Source organism: Nothobranchius furzeri, chromosome 9 (genome assembly GCF_043380555.1).
Source record: "Nothobranchius furzeri strain GRZ-AD chromosome 9, NfurGRZ-RIMD1, whole genome shotgun sequence".
In the NCBI taxonomy this organism is placed as follows: domain Eukaryota; kingdom Metazoa; phylum Chordata; class Actinopteri; order Cyprinodontiformes; family Nothobranchiidae; genus Nothobranchius; species Nothobranchius furzeri.
Window position 1 is genome coordinate 73,381,702 of NC_091749.1, and position 21,727 is coordinate 73,403,428.

Consider the following 21,727-nt stretch of genomic DNA (forward strand, 5'->3'; position numbering starts at 1 on the left):
TAGCAGAACAGGAGTTCTGCAGCTGCTATGATGTCACCCTCTAGTCTGTAGAGGGTTTGGTCCTAAGTTTGTAAAGTGCCCCTCAGTCTTTAATCTACACTAAAAAGTCCACGTCTTCTTTTCCGCTCTTTCCTGACAAACACAGACTTAAGTGTAACGTTACTGGTACAGGACATAAAACCAGGACGAGAAGCTGACGTTTGGCCTGTGCTGGCTAAGTTGAAGCCATCGACTACCACTACTACTAAACTGTATTTATATAACGCCTTCACACGGCCCAAGGACCAAACAAAGCGCTGCACAGCAGAAATAAACATTAAAAAATAAAAACATGTAAAACAATTAAAAAAAACAACAAAAACATGAAGATAAAATCTAGGTGGGGCAGCAAAAAAAGTGCAAGGCCATCCGTTAACGAGGCTCTTCTTGAATAAAAGCTAAAGAATAAAAGTGAGTTTTCAGCTGGCTCTTAAACTTGCCGAGTGTGGTGGCCTGTTTAACGCATGCAGGTAGCTCATTCCAGAGCCTCGGCCCCAGCACCGAGAAAGCACGACCCCCTCGAGATCGTAGTCTGTGTTTAGGAACGACCAACAAAACGGGGTCTTTAAGCTTTGCTTTTGCCTAGAATTGTTTTCAAAAGGCCAATGGCCATTTAGCAAAAAGTGGACTACTCTAATGGATCTCAATGACAGATTAAACCCATCCATAGGAAGAATGAAACTAATAATGCCAACGGATAGCACTGAAAATACAACGTTGAGAGGGAAACCATTAATCAAACATAGATCAGATCTACTCTGAAGAAACGGTCTGACTGATGAGCCACAAAATGAACTGCTGCCATCTTTTTCCAAAAACACGATAGTTAATATAAAAAGGACTTTATAGATCTCATGAACCTCCTCCATTCATCTGATATTACACAGCTAATGCGTGTACTCTTAAGGTACGCAGCTGGAGGTGTCCCAGTCCAAGCCACTTTTATTTGTGTTGCAAGTAACTATAGACTTCGGTTCAAAATGGAAAACTGATGGGGGCGGTGGGGGTAAATGGGCATCAAACGGTGCTTACATGAGCTGGTATTGCAGTTTTAGGAGTTGCTGTGAGAGCAGAAAACTATGCCGTCTATATTTCCAATCAGTTATGCTGATGTCACAGCTGTTAGCAAGAACAGGTTTATGCAGCTTACGTGTTTAGGGCTTTGCAAAAAGGGTCTATACGTCCCCAAATTACCCTACTACCAATGATCCACAACATCAAAACACTAAATAACCCCCCTACCTCATGACCAAATACTAAAGTTTCCATTAGAGCTGCCCATTTTAAAGAGACGATCAGTAGTTTTTACCTTTAATCTCTGGAAATATCCATCGAAACGTTGTTGAAAATGCATAAGTCAGTTGTTGAAAAATGTTGGGGGCTTCGTACCATATAACCATAAAAATCGGGTCTAAAGTGCGTAGGGGGCGGGTCTAGCGTCTTTAGCCGTGTTTTCTTCTGTCCCAACACATTCTCCGAGTTCTCCGAAGCAGCTAAAACTGATGCGGGGTGACCAAGCGTTTGCTTCCGACGCATGGGGAGTCCCAACGTGTCGGGAGGCGACGGGTTGTGCCAGAGCGTCGCTTTCTGACATCCGTGGTAAAACGGAGATTTCACCAAATTTTGACCTTTACCCTTTTGCAATTTAACCTTCCCCTTACCCTTATCCTAACCTTAACCCACTTGTGCATGCAAAACTTTGTTTCTAGTTGTAAAGTCCCTCTCCAACACAGTTAACAAAAAGTTTAGAATGAAAAACTGGGTGAAGGTTAGGATGGGGGTGAGGGTAAGGTTAAATAACAAGAGGTCAAAGGTTATATCTCGGTTAAATGTGCGTTTTCCTGCGGGCTTCAGAAACCGTAGCTCTGGCACAGCGCGTCGCCTCCAGACGCGTTGGGGAAGAAATGCTTGGTCACCCTTCGCCAAATTTAGCCGCTTCAGGTGTGAGAATGTATTTTGTGGCCAGCTCAGGGTCCTGCACATGTTGATGACATCACACTAGATGACTGGCTGGACATACGACTTATGGAAGTTACGTTAACATGTCCAAAATCATCCAGGAAGTAAGAAACACACATTTAATAACAAAACTGCTAAACACTTGCCAAAACATATGTGAAAGAACAGAATTGAAAAAGACATGCTATGTATTTTGGCCGAGCGGTATTGCCGTAGAATGATCGTAGTTCGTCATCGGCAGGCGCAGGCCCCCAAGCAGATAGGGAAAGCACAGCAGCAGAAAACTACAATCGGTACTACATTCTCTCGTGGAATTGACTGAAGAACTGCATTTAAATTTCAATCTGCCACTGCTATTGGCTAAGAGGTACACAATGACATTAGCTGGTACATTATGATGTCACAATGTCCTTTTGAGTCTTTGTGAGTGTATTTGTTGATGGCACTGCCCACTTGGTCTGCCAGGCAACAGCAATTGTGGCATTTTTCAAACAGGAAGTGGGAGTGGAGTAGGACTCTGGTAGGGGGTGACTTGCTCTTTAAGATGACGCTAAACATGCCTCAGGTCAAACCCGAAGTATGTTTGTTTTTGACACTCGGCTTCGCTTTTCAGCCTTAAATGTTTCATCTTGTTTTTTGCTCATGTGAGACATCTGTAGGGAGCATCATTCCTTAATTTCCCACCTTCACCCACCTTGTGCAATGGTATGTAATGTCCCTTTAATTGCACCTTGGTTTGGGAAAATATTGAAATAAAAGCCCAGGAACGCCGCATTTGTAGGGGATCAACAAGTGTCAAGAGTACACAATCAGCATCTTTGTAGAGTGTTGACTCACCAAAACATTTGCTCTGATTGGTCGCTCGGTCCACAAAGACTTTGGCAGAAATGACGTTGCCAAAAGGTAGGAACATTTGCATGAGCTCAGCATCTCCAAACTCCTGGGGCAGGTGATAAATAAACAGGTTGCAACCTTCTGGCCCTGGTGACAAGTGAAAAACGACAGGAGAGTTTTGTGGGAGCGTAAACAGGAAACGTCTAGCGAGAGACAGCCTGACTGATGACATGGAGGAAAAAAAGCTACGAAGCAATCAAAATACCAGCCGATGACACAGCTGAATGCATGTACACCAGTACATCTAACTAATTTATTAGGAAATAAACAACGACCTACATCCAGCAGCACAGAGTCAGTAATAAGAGAAGTGAAAACGACAGACACAAAATAAAAAAGTGTTGAAGGTTTGAGTGCAAGAGATCGAATGAGACCGTTATTGGGTTAGTGAAGCTCTGAGACATGGAGAAACGGAGAAAGAAGAGAGAGCACACATTAAGACACAAGCCAAGTTTTTGCTCCAATTACTGTGTGACAGTAGGACTGTCGTCCAATCTCTTTCCATCCCTCCACACTCATCTATCCAGCTGCCACATATTGTACTGGCCAATCTGGATGGAGGCAGGAATGAACTGGAGGGAGACGGAGAGAGATCACAGAAGCCAGCCATGGACACACACACACACACACACACACACACACACACACACACACACACACACACACACACAGGGAGCGGGGGGGACTTGATGAACTCAGAGACAGTAAGCCTGGAGCTGGCTGCTTGTCTAACTTTCTCTCCTGTCTCATTGCTCAGGGTGATAGCATGACGAGATGAGGCTGAGTCTGGTGAGAAGCCTGATAAGAGGGCTGCAGTGGTAGCTGGCTGTAGTGCTGCTGTGGCTTGGTGCGATAAAGGACACACACACACACACACACACGCGCACGCGCACACGCACGCGCACGCGCACGCACACGCACACGCACACACACACACACACACACAAAGGTTGACTGAGTTTCTTAACACTTGGAGGCTGAATATCGGGTCTGTCTTTTTAGGTTTAGATGTTTCTATGATTAATTTTAACAATACGTGATTTTTAGAAATAATTTATAGAAGATTTTAGCACCGTGCAAAAATTAAAAACCAAACCTGATTTGCTTTAAGTGCTCATGATTTATGAAGAGAACACAAACTGAACAAAGGAAAAGTTCTACGTCAAATTAAAAGTATCAGACTCATCATCCTTCAGTTGATCATCTAAAGTCCATCTATCTATCTATCTATCTATCTATCTATCTATCTATCTATCTATCTATCTATCTATCTATCTATCTATCTATCTATCTATCTATCTATCTATCTATCTATCTATCTATATATCTGTCTGTCTGTCTGTCTGTCTGTCTGTCTGTCTGTCTGTCCGTCCATCCATCCATCCCTTTTCTTCCGCACATCAGCCGTAGTCATATCAGCTAATAGGAGTTGCATTGTTAGCAGTAAAATCAGCACCTTTTCTTCAGTATTTTGCAGCAATTAAACTAATAAAAATGGCCAAAGATGAAACTCTGGTTCATCCTTTGATTTTGAGAGCCTTGTTTTCAGGGATGTTCAATATTATTGGTGTAACAGAATGAAATGACTGTTTTCCACCTAAAAGTCATTTCCCCCTCTCCTCAGCAAGAACTAGTCTGCATGAGATATTGCTCAAGGTCTCATGCATTTGCTTCTAAACTGTTTCCTTTCCAGCCCAAGAGAAGAATGAAGACAAAGGACTCTTCCTTTTTAATAAATCAAAGAACTCTATTTTAATAAGCTAATCAAACAAAGTGTTAGTCGATAATAAAATGTAAACCAATCTGTGAAATGAAAATATTAATACTTGATATTATATTCCTACAGAATATAATAAGTAATATGACTTTAAATGTTCCACTAGAGACTGATCACACGTAGCGTTAAGACATGACACATTGCTTTACTGATCCAGTCAGAATCTGCCAGATCTGATGGAGGCGTGGTTTTGGTGGTGTTTGGTAAAATCTGTCATCTTTTCATTCGACCATAAACCAAAACATCCGAAGTATAAAACTATGCCCACGTCATCTTTAACGCCAGTTCAAAGCGTTCTAGAGAAGTTGTCGGAGTGGCCAATCCGTAACTTTCCTCTTCAGCCGAAAGAACCAACGACAAGCTGGATAAAATCTGTTGCTGTTCCACCTGCTGCAACTGTTCCTTTCAGAATAAAAGCTGAACTCATTGACCCTCCGGGTCCATCTGACGCTGTCAACCAACTGTCGCTTTTTACCTGGAGACAATCCAAAGACTAGTCTGTCGTACTGCTGACGCTGTTTCATCGGCTCCGGTACCGAAAGGGGGGTTCGAGGACCTGGCAGTCTGGATCTGTACGGTGGTCTCACCTGAAGGGTATGTGTGGAGCAACAAAATGGCGTCTTATGTGTTTATGAATCTCCAGATCAAAGCTTAGTGCAAAGAAATCACCTTCACACCCACCAGAACTAATCGTTTCTCCGGATTTGCTGGTTCTGAACAACATTCCACACTACACCATTCTCCGTCTCACTTCACCTTAGTTACACCAGACATTTAGTGTTTAAGGTTAGTCTAGTTTTAATTTGTTTAGTAATAAATCTTTAAACTTTTAAAACTTGACTCTCTTTCTGTTGTCTCTGATTTAATACAAAGTTGTTACATAATCCCTGCAATAAAAAGTTCCAATCTTCTGGTTAAAAGTACCCAAAGATCCATAAGATTGATTTCATATTTATTATGGAATCTTATGTCTTTTGGTTCATTAAACAGATGTCAATTAAATTCTTACATTGGTCTATCATTAATATCTGCATTAAAATGTAATAACAGAGAAAATCTGTATCAGTTTTAAGTCTTTTTATGACCCAACAATAACATACCATACACATATTTGTTGTGTGTCCACCTTACTACTTAATTAGATGGAGCACTCTGAATTAAATCAGGACATGAAGCACGGTCTTTCTTGGATCCTTTATTACACAACCTTCATGTGTTCTTTCTCCCCGGCCACTTTATGCCCCCGCCCCACTTCCGGTCTCATTTACATCCGGTTCAAAAGTCCTCCCCTTAAGACATAGTCACAAATCAAATATCAGTACATGACATCCCCCTTTTTCTTAGATTCAAACTTTGGTCTTAATAACCTTTCTTTTTTTTTTTTTTTTTTTTTTTTTCTTTGAACATTCTTTCTTATCTTACTTTCTAACACTTATATTTTCTAACTGTCTCGCCCCTCGTTTACATGTCCACATACACATATAAACTGGCAACTTGAACCTTAACCCTCTTGAAGTTACCTCTTCAACTTAACCTATTATGATTTATTTCACCACAAAATCACGAAACCTCTCAGGTATCTTTTTAATCCTCTGCGATCTCCTTGATCTCTCTGGTCCCTGTGGGCCCTCTTGTGTTGGAGTGAAGGTGTCAGTTGTTGTGGGTGTCTCACCTTCTTCCTTTTTAGGTATAGTGTTTTGTTCGTGGTGTCCTTCTCGGGTCCCATTTGTCTCATATTTCTTCACGTGTGTCGTATTCCGTTGATAACGAGCTCCGGTTGGTGATTCAATAGTGACTTGGTTTCCAGTTCTGCTTACAACTTTGTGTGGTGTTGTATTGAATGGTGTTGTAAACTTGTCCACTTTGTCTTGTTGAACCAGCACGGTGTCTCCCGTGTCAACGTTTGAATACTCTGCCCCTCGTCGTTCATCGGCATAAATCTTTGATTTTCCTTTCTGTTCCGCATCTCTATCACGCACGTCCAACTCCGCTGTTTTCGCCTCACTGATGTTCGGTAACTTTCCTCTCATTTTGCGGTTGAACAGGAGTTCTGCTGGGCTTTTGCCCGTGGTTGGATGTTCAATGCTGCGATACACTGTTACATATTTTCTTAACTCTCGCTTCCAGTCAAGACCTGCCGCTTGTGCGATCCTGATTCTTTTCATCAGTGATGCATTTTGGCGTTCCACTTCCCCATTTGCTTGAGCCCATTTTGGTGTAGTTCTTATATGTTTAATTCCATTAGTCTCACAATATTTCCCGAACAGCTCAGATTTGAACTGTGGGCCGTTATCAGATTTGATGGTAACTGGTAGCCCATGTCTGCTAAATATACAGTCAATAGAGTCAATGACCTTTTCAGCAGTTGTAGATGACATCACCTCATACTCATAATATCGACTGTAGTAATCCACCAGTACGAGTATCGAGTGGTTTGAAGGTAGCGGTCCCAGTAAGTCTACCGCCACATCTCGCCAGGGCCCATCCGGTAAAAGTGTATTTCTCAGTGGCTCCGGTGGATCCGGTCTGGCTACTATTTGACATCCGTGACAAGCTTTACAGAATTTTTCTACAGCTTTGTCCATCCCTGGCCACCAAACTTTTGTTCTGAGATGCTGCTTGGTTCCAACGATTCCTAAATGTCCTTCATGAGCTAGTGACAGCGCTTGAGCTCTGAGGTTTTCTGGCAATATAATGCGAGTTCCCCGCAAGACTATGTAGCCAATGACACAGAGTTCATTTGCAATGGGCGCGTATGCTTTGCATTTTTCAAAGTGTCCATTGTCAATAGCTCTTCGCACTTCTGTTAATTCTGAGTCTGTAGCAGAGACTTCTTCAACCTCTCTTGTTGTGAGTGCTTTTGGAGTAGCATTAACTGCCACAAATCTCACATATTCCTCAGATTCATGCTTGTGTACCTCTTTTGACGTGGTATCAGAGAGCAGTCTTGACAATGAATCCGCAATGTTTTGTTTTCCCGCAATGTGTACTACTTTATAATCATATGGCTGCAGTCGTAGAACCCATCTTTCTATGCGTGCACAAGGTTTAGATCTCGGACTGTATATGACCTCTAAGGGCTTGTGGTCTGTGATGAGGTCAAACTTCCTGCCATATACATACGGATGTAGTCTCTCACATGCCCATACCAGTGCTAGAGCTTCTTTCTCTGTTTGAGAGTATCTTCGCTCACAGTCTGTTAGACTCCGACTTACATAGCACACTGGTACTTCTTCTCCATTCTGTGTTTGTATTAACACTGCGCCTAGGCCTACAGGGCTTGCATCTGCTATGACACGAGTTGGGGCTTCTTTGTCAAAATATGCTAGAGTACCTGCTCTAGCTAACTCAGCCTTTAGTCTTTCGAACACTTGCTTTTGTTCTGGCCCGAATGTAAACATCACTTCCTTTCGAGTTAAACGTCTAAGCGGCTCAGAGAGTGTAGCAAACTGTGGTATGAACCTACTACTGAAACCGACCAGTCCAAGAAAGCTTCTCACCTCAGTAGCATTCTTTGGTTCTCGGGCTTCCACCACAGCTCTCACTCTTTCTTCAGTTGGGCCGATGCCTTTCTGCGTAAGCAGTATTCCCATGAACACAAGTCTGTCCATGTTGAACTGACATTTCTCTGCGTTTAGTGTCAGGCCACAGTCAGAGAGTCTCTTCATCACAGCATGCAGGCGCTTGTCATGGGCTTCCTGGTCTGGTGCATGTATGATTACATCATCTGAAATGTTCTCAACTCCTTCAATACCAGCTAGTGCATTGGCGATCTCATGCTGATATTGCTCACTAGCTGATGAGACTCCAAATATCAGCCTTTTGTATCGGTATACCCCGTTATGCACTGCAAATGTAGTTATCTCTCTTGACTCCGGGGTAAGCTCTAGTTGATGATATCCCCACTTGAGATCGAGTTTGCTGAAGATTGCAGATCCGTTTAGTCCTTGCAAGATTTCATCCACCGTGGGTATGGGGTATCTTTCCCTGATTATTGCCTCATTTGCTTTTCTCATGTCTAAGCACATTCTGATATCTTTGTCACCTTTCTTTGGAAGCACCACTACAGGGTTTACCCAAGGTGTAGGTCCTTCCACACGTTCTATGATGTCCATGTCAATCAGTTCATTGATCTTTTTCTCCACTGCATCCCTCAAATGATAAGGTATGCGTCTCAGTGGCTGTGCTACTGGTTTCACGTTTGGATCAATGTACAGGCTGATCTGTTTGGTGTTTAGTTTCCCTACTCCTTTGAACACTTTTGGATACTTTTCTTTAAGAGTATGTTTTAAATCTGTGACAGCCGCCACATTTTCACCTATTTTCAACACTCCTAACTTTATGGCAGTCTTTTTCCCCAAGAGTGGTTCACCATTACCTCTAATCACAATGAATTCAGCCTCTTCAGTTCTGTCACCAATCTTGATTTCACATCTGAATGCACCTTTAACCGAGAGTGCCTGTGCTGATGAATATGCATATAAATTCCTCTGCTCTTTGGGTACATATGAATGACACTTTATCTTTTTAGCTTTTAGCTTTTCCCATATGTTTTCTCCCATCACATTACTTGTAGCTCCCGAGTCGACTAACATTTCCAACTCTATTCCCCCAACAGAAAAGGTAAGTTTCTCCGGTGAATTATCATCATTTACAACAAATGCATAATCATCCTGTTCAACAGCATTCACATTTTGTTTCCTTTGTCTCTTTGTACGACACATCTTCGAAAAGTGGTCCTTACCATTACACTTGTGGCATGTTTGTCCTCGTGCTGGGCATTTGGGATCTTTGCCCCTGTGGTCAGTATAACCACACCTGTAACACTGCCTGTCTGTCTTGGCATCATCTTTCATTTGTCCTCTTGGTCTGTGGTTCTTCTCTTTCTTTGCTGTAAAAATCCGGCTGACCGTGTTCTCTCCTTTCCTTTCCCCGGTACCGCTCATCGCCGCCATTTGCTCCTCCACTCGTTCGCAGTGAGAAGCCACCTCCAACGCGCGAGTCAGCGTTAAGCCTGGACCTTCCTCCAGCAGCTTTCTCCGTACATATTCAGAAGTGCATTTATTCAGGATAGCGTCCCTTATCTGGTTATCATTGTCACCTTGAAAGTCGCAGTCTTTTGCAGCTCGCCTCAAACGTGTACAAAATTGTTGCACAGTTTCTCCTGGTGTTTGGGATAATTTGTGAAAAGTTTGGCGTGCATATGCCGCATTCACCTGAGGAACAAAATAAGTGTTAAGTGCAGTCACCGCAGCGGCGTAATCCGCCGCTCCTCCCGTCCGAGGTAGAGTGGAGAAGACGTCCTGTACGTCCTGTCCAGCCAAGTGCAGTAGAAGAGCGCGTCTCCGCTGTTTGACAGCGTCCGTAGCATCATCAGCCAAAATAAGACCTTTCCCATCAGCAAACAACTCGAAGGATGTTAACCACCGCGTCCATCTCGGTCCGAGCGTTGCTGGATCAGTGTAGCAGGAGAACGGTTGAACACCTGACTTTTCCATGTTAGCCCACAAGTTTTCGCTAACCTCGTGCCGCCGCCGGGTCTACTTCTCCCAAAAACAAAATCTTGTTCGTGTCATCCTCGTCGCCATTGTTGTGTGTCCACCTTACTACTTAATTAGATGGAGCACTCTGAATTAAATCAGGACATGAAGCACGGTCTTTCTTGGATCCTTTATTACACAACCTTCATGTGTTCTTTCTCCCCGGCCACTTTATGCCCCCGCCCCACTTCCGGTCTCATTTACATCCGGTTCAAAAGTCCTCCCCTTAAGACATAGTCACAAATCAAATATCAGTACATGACAATATTGTACATCAAACTCTACAGCTACTCCTCCCTTTCAAAATGTCTAAACATGTGAAGTAGAAATCAGCCCTGTGTGGTGAACGTACGCTGTCCTCACAGCATGTAGCTACGTGTAGCTAGCCAGCTAACAAACAGCACGTAGCTACGTGTAGCTAGCCAGCTAACAAACAGCACGTAGCTGCGTGTAGCTAGCCAGCTAACAAACAGCACGTAGCTACGTGTAGCTAGCCAGCTAACAAACAGCACGTAGCTGCGTGTAGCTAGCCAGCTAACAAACAGCACGTAGCTACGTGTAGCTAGCCAGCTAACAAACAGCACGTAGCTGCTTGTAGCTAGCCAGCTAACAAACAGCACATAAGCTACGTGTAGCTTGCCCGCTAACAAACAACAAAAACAAAAACAAGAATCTTCACCCGAGGCTTGCTTTTCTTATCTGAAGATCTTTATAAATGCTTTATCACCATAGCTGCAATATACAGAAGAACAACAAATACGTTAGTAGCTAATATCGCAGCATCACGATAAGGGAGGATGAGAATCAGCTGCTGTTGTAGACAAGCTAAATATGGCACAACAAGTTGTTGTTTTACAGAGCAAATGTTTAAATGTAAGCATGCATGATAAGAAATACGTGATGTTAGTAACCTAAACTGTTTTTCATGTTTATGAGAGGGGGACACAGCATACATCGGTATCGGTTAATATCTCTATTGAAGATTAAGAGCCAGACATTATTGGTGCATCTGTAAAAATACAATATCAACCATTCCTACTTATTTTATCCCTTAATGAAGTTCAGACTTGTGTTAATAAACCCAAAACCTCCCACTGAAAAGGTTTGGTTGTATTTTGCTATTGTTTTTAGTTTATTATCTTGTTTTAAGATTACATATTTTGTTTTAAAGTTTTGTTTCTCTCATGTCTTTTTTTATTATTTCACCATTGTATAAGTAATCCATAGGTAGTGCATTATCAAACAAAACTAGTAAAACCTTTTTTCTACCAGTATGTAATAACAAAAAGTATTTCCTGAAGTACAAAAGGCAGACTTCCACAAAGAGAACAAGGAGGATTTTTGTGTTCAAAATCCTAGTTTGGGATTTAGGAGGATTTTGTTTGTTGACACATGCGCAGGCACCCACTGATGGAATGCATTATTGAAAGTGTTAGCTCTCGGTGCAGGGCTGCATCTGGGGCTTGACTGTTCCTGTGTAGCTTTAGATGTATCTTGGTAAAAGACCGGACTGCAAACTGTGACGGTTGACTGGGACTGACTGGGAAAACAGCCAAAACCCAGCGGAGTCCAGAACTCAGACAGGCCACTCTGTGCGTGTGTGTGTGTGTGTGTGTGTGTGTGTGTGTGTGTGTGTGTGTGTGTGTGTGTGTGCGTGTGCGTGTGCGTGTGTGTGTGTGTGTGTGTGTGTGTGTGTGTGTGTGTGTGCCACTAATACGGTCACTTCTTCCTTGCTAACGTATAAAATGCATTCATGATACAAAAGAGGTGGGATGTCCGCCTCCCACATGGTCTAAAATGATTTTGGCGTGCACTATGAGCGAGCTGCTGACATACACAAATGTGTGTGACGTGCTTTTTCTTCATGCAGGTCTGCACTGTGGCGCTTGCATGCACAGTCAATATGGACAAAAATCAAACATAAACCAACTTTTCTTCTAAGCAACACTGAAAACACTCAGTTTCAAGTCTGTATGATGAATATGCATGCCCCTCTATGCCGTCTCGTATGATCATACAGATGAATAATGGAGACGGACGAGTGGCGTCAGAAAGAGTGATTTACCATCAGAGTATATCCTATGCTTTATTACATCTTGTGCTGTGGCACAAGAATGAACGCTACACTAGGAATGGTAATAAATGATTATGTATGCAACTAATTAATCTGATGAATATTTATACCCACTTAAACACATTGTAATGGACTGATTAAGTAGTCCAACACTGTGAGTTTGAATTAGTGCAGTTTTTGAATAATGACAGGCTAACTTTCCATCTCAGTGCTAATGTTCTCCTCTTTAAATGGGAAGCCTTTTCCTCTCACTTTCCCCAGCCAGCTCTTTTCCCTCCCTTGCTAATTCAAAGCAGTGAAGCTACATTAGAATGGAACATGGCAATTATCACCTTTTATCTTGGGTGGGCGCGCTTGCTCGCTCTTACCTTCCCTCTGTTGCTGGGGCATGATGGTTGGTTGCTGGGGGAACGCTTGGCTGATTGGCGCATAGGCGGCAGGGTAGGCTGCTGTTGCAAAGGGAGAACCAGAGTGGAATTCTTCACATCTCCATTTTCATATTCGACACAACAAAACTCAAATCATTATTCCATTGTTCGTTTGCGTCCTCTAGACGTTGCGTAAATAAATTGCATCATGACTGGGAGCCAGGGCTCATTTGGCTGGTGGATCACTACACAGAGAGAATGGCAACGGGGGGAGTGGAACGCAGTTCAACCGAGCAGGCATAAAAAGAAAGAAAGGGAGATTCACTCCATCTAAATGAGAGCTGATGTCAGACACAAAGCAATGGTCTGTGTCATCGCTCTTGTAGGGCTACGACAGATGAGAACCCTCAGCTCTCAGTGTACTTTTAGAATTAGAGTGTTTTGTGTGGCTGTAAATTCAAGCCAGCTGAAAATTATTTTGTAATCCCAACGTAAAGCAGCCTAATCGAGGAGGAAATTGGTTGGTCATATGGCCATGTCTACCTGTCATGGTGGCAAACCCAAAAAGGGAGAGGGAGGAGGCAAAGGGACAGATGGAGGAAGTGAGAGAGTGGAGGAGGTAGAAGAGACGGATCACCTGCGTAGTGCTGGACGCCAGCATAAGCCTGCTGGAGAGGGTCAGTCACCGTTGGACTCTGTGCTGCAGAGAGCAAAAAGAGGCAGAGACAGAAGAGTGATGATAAAAGAAGTGGAAGGACAAGGGCCATGGCAGCAATGGAAGGAAAGTTGCAGAAATGTTGTTCAACAGCATGACAGACAGTGGCATAACTGTGGTGATCCATCAGGAGAAGAGCTCACACAGGGAGAGGGAGAAATTTGGGTTGTCATATCTTTGAGTTCTTCAAAATGCCTGGTCGCCCCAGATGTTTGCATCAAATATTAACAAGGTGCCAAACAAACCACTTTGTAGTTCATTATGATTGCAGCTGCCTTTGCATAATGCAGAGCTAGGGAGCGAGTGTCTGTCAGTTCTGCAGGAATCAGCTGCAGACAACATTAAGACGCTGTGGACAGCCTGAGACACATCAAATTAACCATAATTGACGGATGGATGAACTGATGGATCCATCATGATACTGAGGGCGGGCTTCTCAGAAGTCTGTCAGAAACGTTGTTGATAGAGCCTGAAGTCTTAAACGAGTTTGTTATTAAAAAAGTCATTACAACACAACATTAAAAAGGCCCGCGCCAACTTTCAAACATTATTAAATGACATCATTCAATTAGTCACTAATAGGATGTCGCTTCAGAATTGTGGACATTTATGGGATGTTTCTGCATTCAGACCAAGTAGCACATTCTAACACTCATGGATCAATGTCAGTGCAAGCAGCCAACGCTGCCAGGGCCAAAGCAGCAGCCCGACACCAGGTGCTGCACAAATATCTCATGTTTCTTTCATAGAAACAGGGAACGTCTCACCTGGGTAAGGATGAATCCCGTTGGTGTAGATGGGCTCAGATGTGGGCTGGCCGTTGCTTTGAGGTGGGAGGGCGCTGAATCCATTGACCCCAATGGGGGTGGCTATGCTGGGCACGGCTGTGGCAGAAATGCCTGGGGGTGTGCTGGTGCCTGCAAATAGATGCAGTAACGATGGGAAGTGCAGGGCACAGAGGTACAAACTCTAAATGTATAGTCTTTCTGGACTGAAATGTGTATCTATCATATGCACTGCCTTACAACATGATAGGTGCAAATGTCTACCCTCTGACTCACTAAGGAGGTATGCTGCATTTGGACCGGATCAGCCTGGTCTGGGGGGGACGATTAAAAAGGGGGTCCATCAAGATAACGCATGTGTTGCAGGTGGAGCCGAGGCAAAATAATGGTGTTCTTTTATTAATTTATTTATTTGTTGAACAATATGACAATACAACTTGTGCATTTATGAAATGAGCATCACAGCAAAACAGGCTTGATTCAGGTGCTGCCAGGTGTGTGCTGTTATAGGTGTATGACCCAATCGGCACCTGACTGACAGCTCTTGAGCGTGCTGTGTGTGGTAGAACAACTCCATGCTTCTTAGCCTTCAACAACTCCTGGTGGAGGAATGGGATGCCACTCCACAGCAAAATGAGACCAGATGGTGAGCTGCAGAAGGACCCAGGCTGGTATGGCTGTGCATGGATCTTCCACATACTACTGAGGCCCCGACAGTAAAGTAAAGAGTGAAAATGGCCCATACAGTGTCCTCAGATGTCAGACGTCAAACCATAGAAAAGAAAACATCAGGTTTTGTTCAGAAACGCACAGGATGTCGGATTAAATAGCATCAGACAAAAAGTTGGTCAGAAAAAGTCTTTTAGTCAGAAGTCTGACGGGTTTTTGAATGAAACCTGATGTTTTTTTTTTGTTGCTTTTTTTCTCTCTATGGTCTGAGACCTGAATATGTCCTATACTGTGGGCCGTACATTTCTGTTTTCTGTTTCCTTTTGACCGTGAGAAAGTGCAGCTCTCCACCAAGCACGCCGAAATAAGAGTGAATACCAGCAAGAGAATCTGGCCGGTGAACACGGCGCTTTGAGAAGCCACCAAAACCTTTAGCTGTGTCGCTCGTCCCACCCGTCTACAATCCCTACCAGCTGCATCTCGGCACGGCTGCTGGAACATTCAACTGTTTATTTCCAACAACAGTTATTACAACAAAATAATAATTTACTAACAACAACACAAACATTTCCCTGTGTGTTGTGGCGTTTTGATAATCCTTATTTTAAGGAAAACATTTCAGACTTTTAGATTTGTGGTTTAAAGTGTCAGTTTGGATACGTGAGCAAAGATAAACCATTCCACTGAGGGCAGGATCTTTGCTGTGTTTCAGCATCGTGTGGTGAGACTCTAAGGCTGTCACCTTGCCAGTGGCCTTTTGTGCTGAAGGGTTTTTATTCTTTTTCGTATCCAGGTGAAGGGCATTTAAGTCACGTAGGATTATGTTTGATAGGTATTAGCAGGAATGTGTAGGCCTTGTGGATTACAAATGCCAGGTACAGCGTCAAGCCACTTTATATAATGCATTTGCAATGGCCTTGCCTTCAGGCAGCCTGCCTACTTAGTGTCAAGCCATCAAAGCTCCTCGTGACAAGGGCCAAAAAGATAGTTCAGACTGGGGTCTTGGATTATCTCACACAAATCTTTGCTGTTATATTGTATAAGCCAAGGACTCTGCATCCAAAGTTATTGGATTGGCTGTGTTCCCAGAAAACACACGCCGTCAGAGTCATGGAGGGGGGGGGGGGGGGGGGGGCAGTGGCAGACAGAGGAGGAATGAGAGAGATAATGTGTGTGCAGGAAAAAAGGTAGAAACTGTAACGTGGATGCCAACGAGTGTGTGGGAGCGCCGTACGTCTCAACGTCGTGCTTCCTTTCATTCAGTGCTGCCGGCGTCAGCTTTTACACAGAGCCAGTATACAAAGTAAACTCACAAACACATATATTTACTTCTTTTAAACTTGTTCAGTGATAAACATTCTGTGTCAGCGGTGAGAAAGGCCTTCACAAGTACCACCTGGAGAGGTTCTGTGTCAGTGCTTACCTGAGGACGGTGTCATGGGAGTAGCCACCAGTCCGTTGACATTGAAAGCTGCCATTTGCTGCATTTGCGCGGCAGCGATGGCTGCCATAGGGTTCAGGTAAGACCCTTGTGTCGCTGCCATCAGGGCCGCTTGCTGTTGCATCATCTGCTGTAGGATTAAAGAGCAGTGGGGGGAGAGGCGAATGGCGGGAGGGATGAAGGAGAGGACAGAAAAGCGAAGAAGGGTGAAATAGCTGCAGGATCAGAGCATGTTTACTCTCACAGCTTTGTTTGCTTAGCCTCCGCCTCGTTTTGAACAGAGGGGTCTGTGTTGCCCTGCAGCTTTGTTTCCAAGCTCTGGGACCGCACTGGCCTCTCGCACACTATATCGATGCAAGATGACGACCGTACAGTGAAATGAGCTGAAGCTGCTGGAGTCTGTGTATATCTGCATGTGCAGTAAAAGTGTATGAGGGGTAAAAATGGGAAATGGCGGTGGCAGAGTTTAAGTGCGAGTAGGCGATTCTCACCTGTCAGGGTGAGTTGTTAGCGGCTGTGTGAGTGTAAAATCTCACCCACTCCTATCTCAGGCTGTGACTTTCATGTGTGAATATGAAACAGGGGTGGGGGGGCTGACAGAGAAGGGCGTAAAGGGTGAACGGGTGTGCTCTTGGAAACAGCATGCATCTATTTTCCAGTATCTAAGAAATAAAAGAGATGTGCATGGATGACATGTAAAGGAGGCAGGCTTAGGCTAGCAGTTTAGTCGTATCGCTGCACGTGTACAAGGAGCAGCTTCCCAGGAGAAATCACACAGATGTGTTCATTACAAACAAACAAGTGCATCATCAACTAATCACACAAACAAATGGAGAAACGAGGTTCCGACTTTTGTAACATCGAATCATGGGAATTCACTGGGGGTGTCGCATGCCCAGTGGGGGAGAGAGAATCATTTCAAACCTCAGATCACAACAGGTTTTCTTTTTCCTTAAAGCTCACCGTCTCCTCTCCTGCCGGGCTGAGACTTACAGCATGAGAGTAGGCGCCATAGGCCCCAAACTGGATGGTCATTGGACTGAAGATGCCGAGCTGGCCCGCCATCTGGTGCATCCTGCGCAGGGTGCGTTCCTTATCAGTGTCTGCAAATTTGACCACCAGGCTGGACGAGGCACCCTGCAGAGACACGTGTAGTTCACAAGGTTAGAGGAATATACCATCATCACGTGTGAAGACTGTTTTCAGATAGGACATCCTTTAGCTGTAAAACGGTGGTCTGTTACGTGATTTCTGAGGCGAGAACCGAAAGCGCGTGGTGGCTTTACGTAATGCATGTTTAACACACTGCATCTGCTGCTCGGTAGGCCTACCAGCTGGTGAAAACATCTTTGCTCTGATTTGTTGTAGAGTTTAAAAAAAACAAAACCAAGCAACTCTACATGACAATACCTTCAAAAGGAGTTCTGTTTACCACGTCAACAACAACAGCTCGTGTGAAATGCCTTCATCTTATGAAGATTTCACGAGTCATCTCCATAACGTCAAATGTCATAATCACAAGCTCGAGCGTTCCAATTAAGGAAGCATCTCAGACTTTTTGTTTTTCAGCTGAAGTTGCAGAAAACTAAATTCCTGTTTAGGAAGAGTTTTCATGCGTTTGATGGACCTAATCTGGTAGAAACGTAGAACATAGGTAATCAGAGGATCTCTGCTCATCCGTCCATCCTTATTCTCTTTTCCAGGGTCAACAGTACCTCACTCTAAAGGCTGCACGGTGGGATGAGAGAGGGCAAAATGAGACATGCCTCCCGTCTCCATTCCGTGATCTCAGGCATTCTCAGGCTATAGGGGATAAATCTGGTAACTGCATTGATATCCAGGCCTGCCCCAGGGTCTCCTCTGAGATGGACAAGCCTGGAAAACCTCCCGAAGAAACTGACCAAGCCCCCCCCCCCCCCCCCCCCCAACCCCCCCACCCAACCTGATACTGAATCAACCTCAACTCACACCTTTCAACGAAGAGGAGAAGCAAATCTCTTCTAAACTCAATACCCCCCCCCCCCCCCCCCCCCCCCGGGGGGATGGTGCGCCTAACCTAATCTCAAAGTCTAAACCCAACAACAATACAGAGATACTTATTAAAGGCGTGGTTTACTAAAAAAAAACATTTTTAATGATTCTTTCTGATTCTAACGGGTCACTCTGTTTCATGCAGGCTGAACATGAAGATAGTCTCCTACACCTATCTTCTGCAGTAGCGTCTGATAGAAAACAGACGGTGAAACTCTAGGATTAGAAAATCCTGACAGATCTACGTCACACTGTCAATAACATTCATGGACTCACACCCCTGGACTCACCGCGGGGAAGGCTGTTGTTGGTTTAGCGTCCAGGAAACAGCAGAGAACGTCTCTGCTAGTAGAAGCTACCCATTAGCATTAGCTGCTCCACCACACAGCAGAACTCCTCCAGGCTTGTGTTATTTGTGGAGATAAATCATCAATGTTGCAGAACAAACAGAGTCAGTGGTAGAGTCGTGTTGCAGTTAGCCAATCAGAGGATAGATGTCCACGTATCAGGAAGTAAGTCTCCAAATCCTGTCATCTGAAGCTCAGCTCTGATGTGAGTCACTTCTAGTTCCTGAAACTGATGCACCAGAGCTTTGTTTCTCCAGATTATGACTTACAAAGCATTCATTCCTACTAGAGACTACTGCATATTTATTGATTTACAACACATTCTCACACTTGAAGCGGCTAAAACTGACGCGGGGTGACCAAGTGTTTGTTTCTGAAGCGTTGGGGCTTCCGCCAGGGCGTCGCTTTCTGACACCCACGGTAAAACGGAGATTTGACTGAATTATGACCTTTATCCTCTTGAAATGTAACCTTCCCCTCACCTCCACCCTAATCTTAACCCACTTGCACCTGTGAAACTGTGTTTCTAGTTGTAACGTCCATCTCAGACACGGTTAACCAGGAGTTTAGAATGAGAAACTGGTTCAAGGTTAGGGTGGGGGTGGGGGTGAGGGGAAGGTCAAATAGCAAGAAGTTAGAGGTTAAATGTCAGTGAAATGTTCGTTTTCCCACTGGCTTCGGAAACCGATGCTCTGGCACAGCGCGTCGCCCCCCCCGACGCGTCGGGAGTGAACTGCCAGGGTGACCAAGCGTCGGAAACAATCGCTTGGTCACCCTTCGTCCATTTTAGCCGCTTCGGGTGTTGAATGTGTTGTGATTTAACAAGTGCCTCAAGCATTTAAGCCACTTCTATCTAGAACCTTCTTGTTTTGTTCCAAATCATTGGTTGGACCATGGACATACCACCAAAATGGAAAAACTGCTTTATGGATTACGGCAATCCTTGTACTACCAGATGTGTGTGATATGCACATAATTGAAGACTAATAATTATTAATTTAGCTAAAGGTCAGTGATTACAAATTTACCTCTCACACCGTTTGATCGCCCTGATCTTACTGCACAACTTCAACCCCCACCTACCTAAAAGGCTCCAAAAAATCCAAGTATAAAGAAAAACAACAACATTTCTTTACTCAACAGCTGATCATGTTTTGAACTGGTTGAACAACGAGCATTACAGATTTCAGACCTACTATTCTACAGTCAAAAAGACAATAGAATTAAGATGCACCTCTCATGACTGCAGTCATTTAGCTGTCGGCTTTAACGGAAGCGACTAGCGAATGTTCTTTGCTTTTCTGAACTTCCCAGCTCCACTGTAAACATTGGGAGTGAACCGTGATCCTAACCAGATCCCACAGGAGGGCCGGTCCCCCCAACGGTTAAGCTCCACTGAATATAGCGCTGGGTAATTAGGTCTGACAAAAGCCTTCGGCGTGTGGAGGGCAACATATTGACTAATGGCTCTTCCTTATGGCAGATATAGTTCCGTATTGATGTCCGTGCTCCTGAGTTTGCATCCAATTAAATCATTTGAAAGACAGAGACCAGGATCAGTTCCTCGTGTGACATCCAGACAAAGAGAGGGAGGGGAGGGGAAGTGTCTATGCGTGAGTGAAAGGCAGACGCAGAAAGAACAAGCGAGGACGAGAGGGCTGCCAGCCACAGAAAGCAGACACAGACACTGTCAAGAGGACCAGGCTTCTATTTAATTACTGGAGGTGCATGCTGGGAAAGAGCATGGAGTACCAACAGGACAGAAGGACAGAAACAGCCAGGGGGCAGTCAGGATGTGATTAGTAGGATCATAAAAGCAAAGACGCAGGGAGAGCAAGGCTCCATAATCACAACTTGGATTCGCAAAAAGCCTCATCCTGACAGGGTCAGTGCAAATTCTGGCTTTGATTGAAATTTCCATTTTTATTATAATTTTTTTTATTTTTTTGATGTGTAGAAATTAGAGCTGTTGGAGAACTGCGGGGGACATGTGGACAGAGGGGCTGAGTCATGTGAGTGATGCTGCAAGCACCTGTTTCCTAAGAAAAAAAAAACAAAATTTGGCTCAAATCTGAACTGTTCTGCACGGCAAAGTTTGAGACTGAGTCACATTTCATACGAGACACACTTGGAACGAGAGCTTCCTGCAGAAAGCAGAGGCAGACACATTCTCTCGCTCAAAACTCTCGATTTCAGTCAAGTTGTACTATTCTGGCCACTCTAAAAGACTCATTAAATATCTCCTACAAGGGCTTGATTCGTGTTTGAAGTGAAACTATCAGAGCAGAAATGGCAGCAAGGAGTCGTGCGAACTACCACTGGACAATTTATCTGCGTTTTGCTTTGGGTTGTCAGCTGACTGTAATTATGGGAGAGTCAAGCTTATGAACTATAGCTGTCTATTGTTGCTAAAGGAGCAGAAATCAGTGAAAATAATCAACACGACGACACCCACATGCTAGGGAGCATAAGTGTCCTCCCCTTCCAGTCGGCTCGTGGGTCCCTGAAACGGACTCTTGTATGTTTTTATCGTATCTGTTTGTCTTCGGTGGAAAGTTGACTGTGTCTGTTGCTGCTGCTTCTGGGCCAGATCGTACACAAGAATGAGTTTTTAACAGACTCATCAGGTTAAAAAAGGTTAAATAAAAGAAAAATATATAATCATTTGCTCTTTCTTCCAGGGACCCATGGTCCGGAAGTAGACGGGCGTGACTCCCTAGGCTAACGACTCATCAGAGGGTAGGGAGGAGGGGGATTCATAAGTAGTTTCAGCTACAGCTTTAAGCTTGGATCTCCCGTATTCCAGTCAGAACTGATAAAGCTCCTCAGACGAGAAGCAAAACGTCTTAAAAAAACCCAAAGAAGTCCAGTTGCCTTCATTTGAACCCTTTTGGAAAAACACAACTATTGACTCTAAGCATCACTTTTCCTGCCCTGGGTCTAAAGAGGAAAAGTCCCATCAGCTGGCACACACACCGATGTTTGTGCGACATTTGTTCTCCGCTGTTGACCCATCCCCTGGGGGAGCGGTGAGCTGCAGACACGGCCGCGCTCGGGAACCATTTGGTGGTTTAACCCCCCAATCCAA

General features: G+C 44.2%; 1 protein-coding gene across 14 annotated transcripts in view; it reads right to left on the bottom strand.

Annotated features, from left to right (window-relative positions):
- The window catches only part of celf6 (CUGBP Elav-like family member 6), a 209,672-nt gene that overhangs the window by 25,026 nt on the left and 162,919 nt on the right, over positions 1-21,727 (bottom strand). For 6 of the 14 annotated variants that reach the window (XR_008559282.2, XM_054731914.2, XM_054731907.2 and 3 more), the window contains 6 exons: positions 17,225-17,398; positions 16,244-16,391; positions 14,134-14,283; positions 13,289-13,351; positions 12,652-12,732; positions 2,836-2,979 (listed from right to left, as the gene is read on the bottom strand). Coding sequence is in view for 13 of the 14 variants with exons in the window: in XM_054731914.2 (XP_054587889.1) it covers positions 2,836-2,979; positions 12,652-12,732; positions 13,289-13,351; positions 14,134-14,283; positions 16,244-16,391; positions 17,225-17,398 (760 nt within the window). In the remaining variant the exon portion in view is untranslated. The remainder of the gene's footprint in view (positions 1-2,835; positions 2,980-12,651; positions 12,733-13,288; positions 13,352-14,133; positions 14,284-16,243; positions 16,392-17,224; positions 17,399-21,727) is intronic. The other 8 variants (XM_070555174.1, XM_054731911.2, XM_054731909.2 and 5 more) reach the window with 5 other exon arrangements.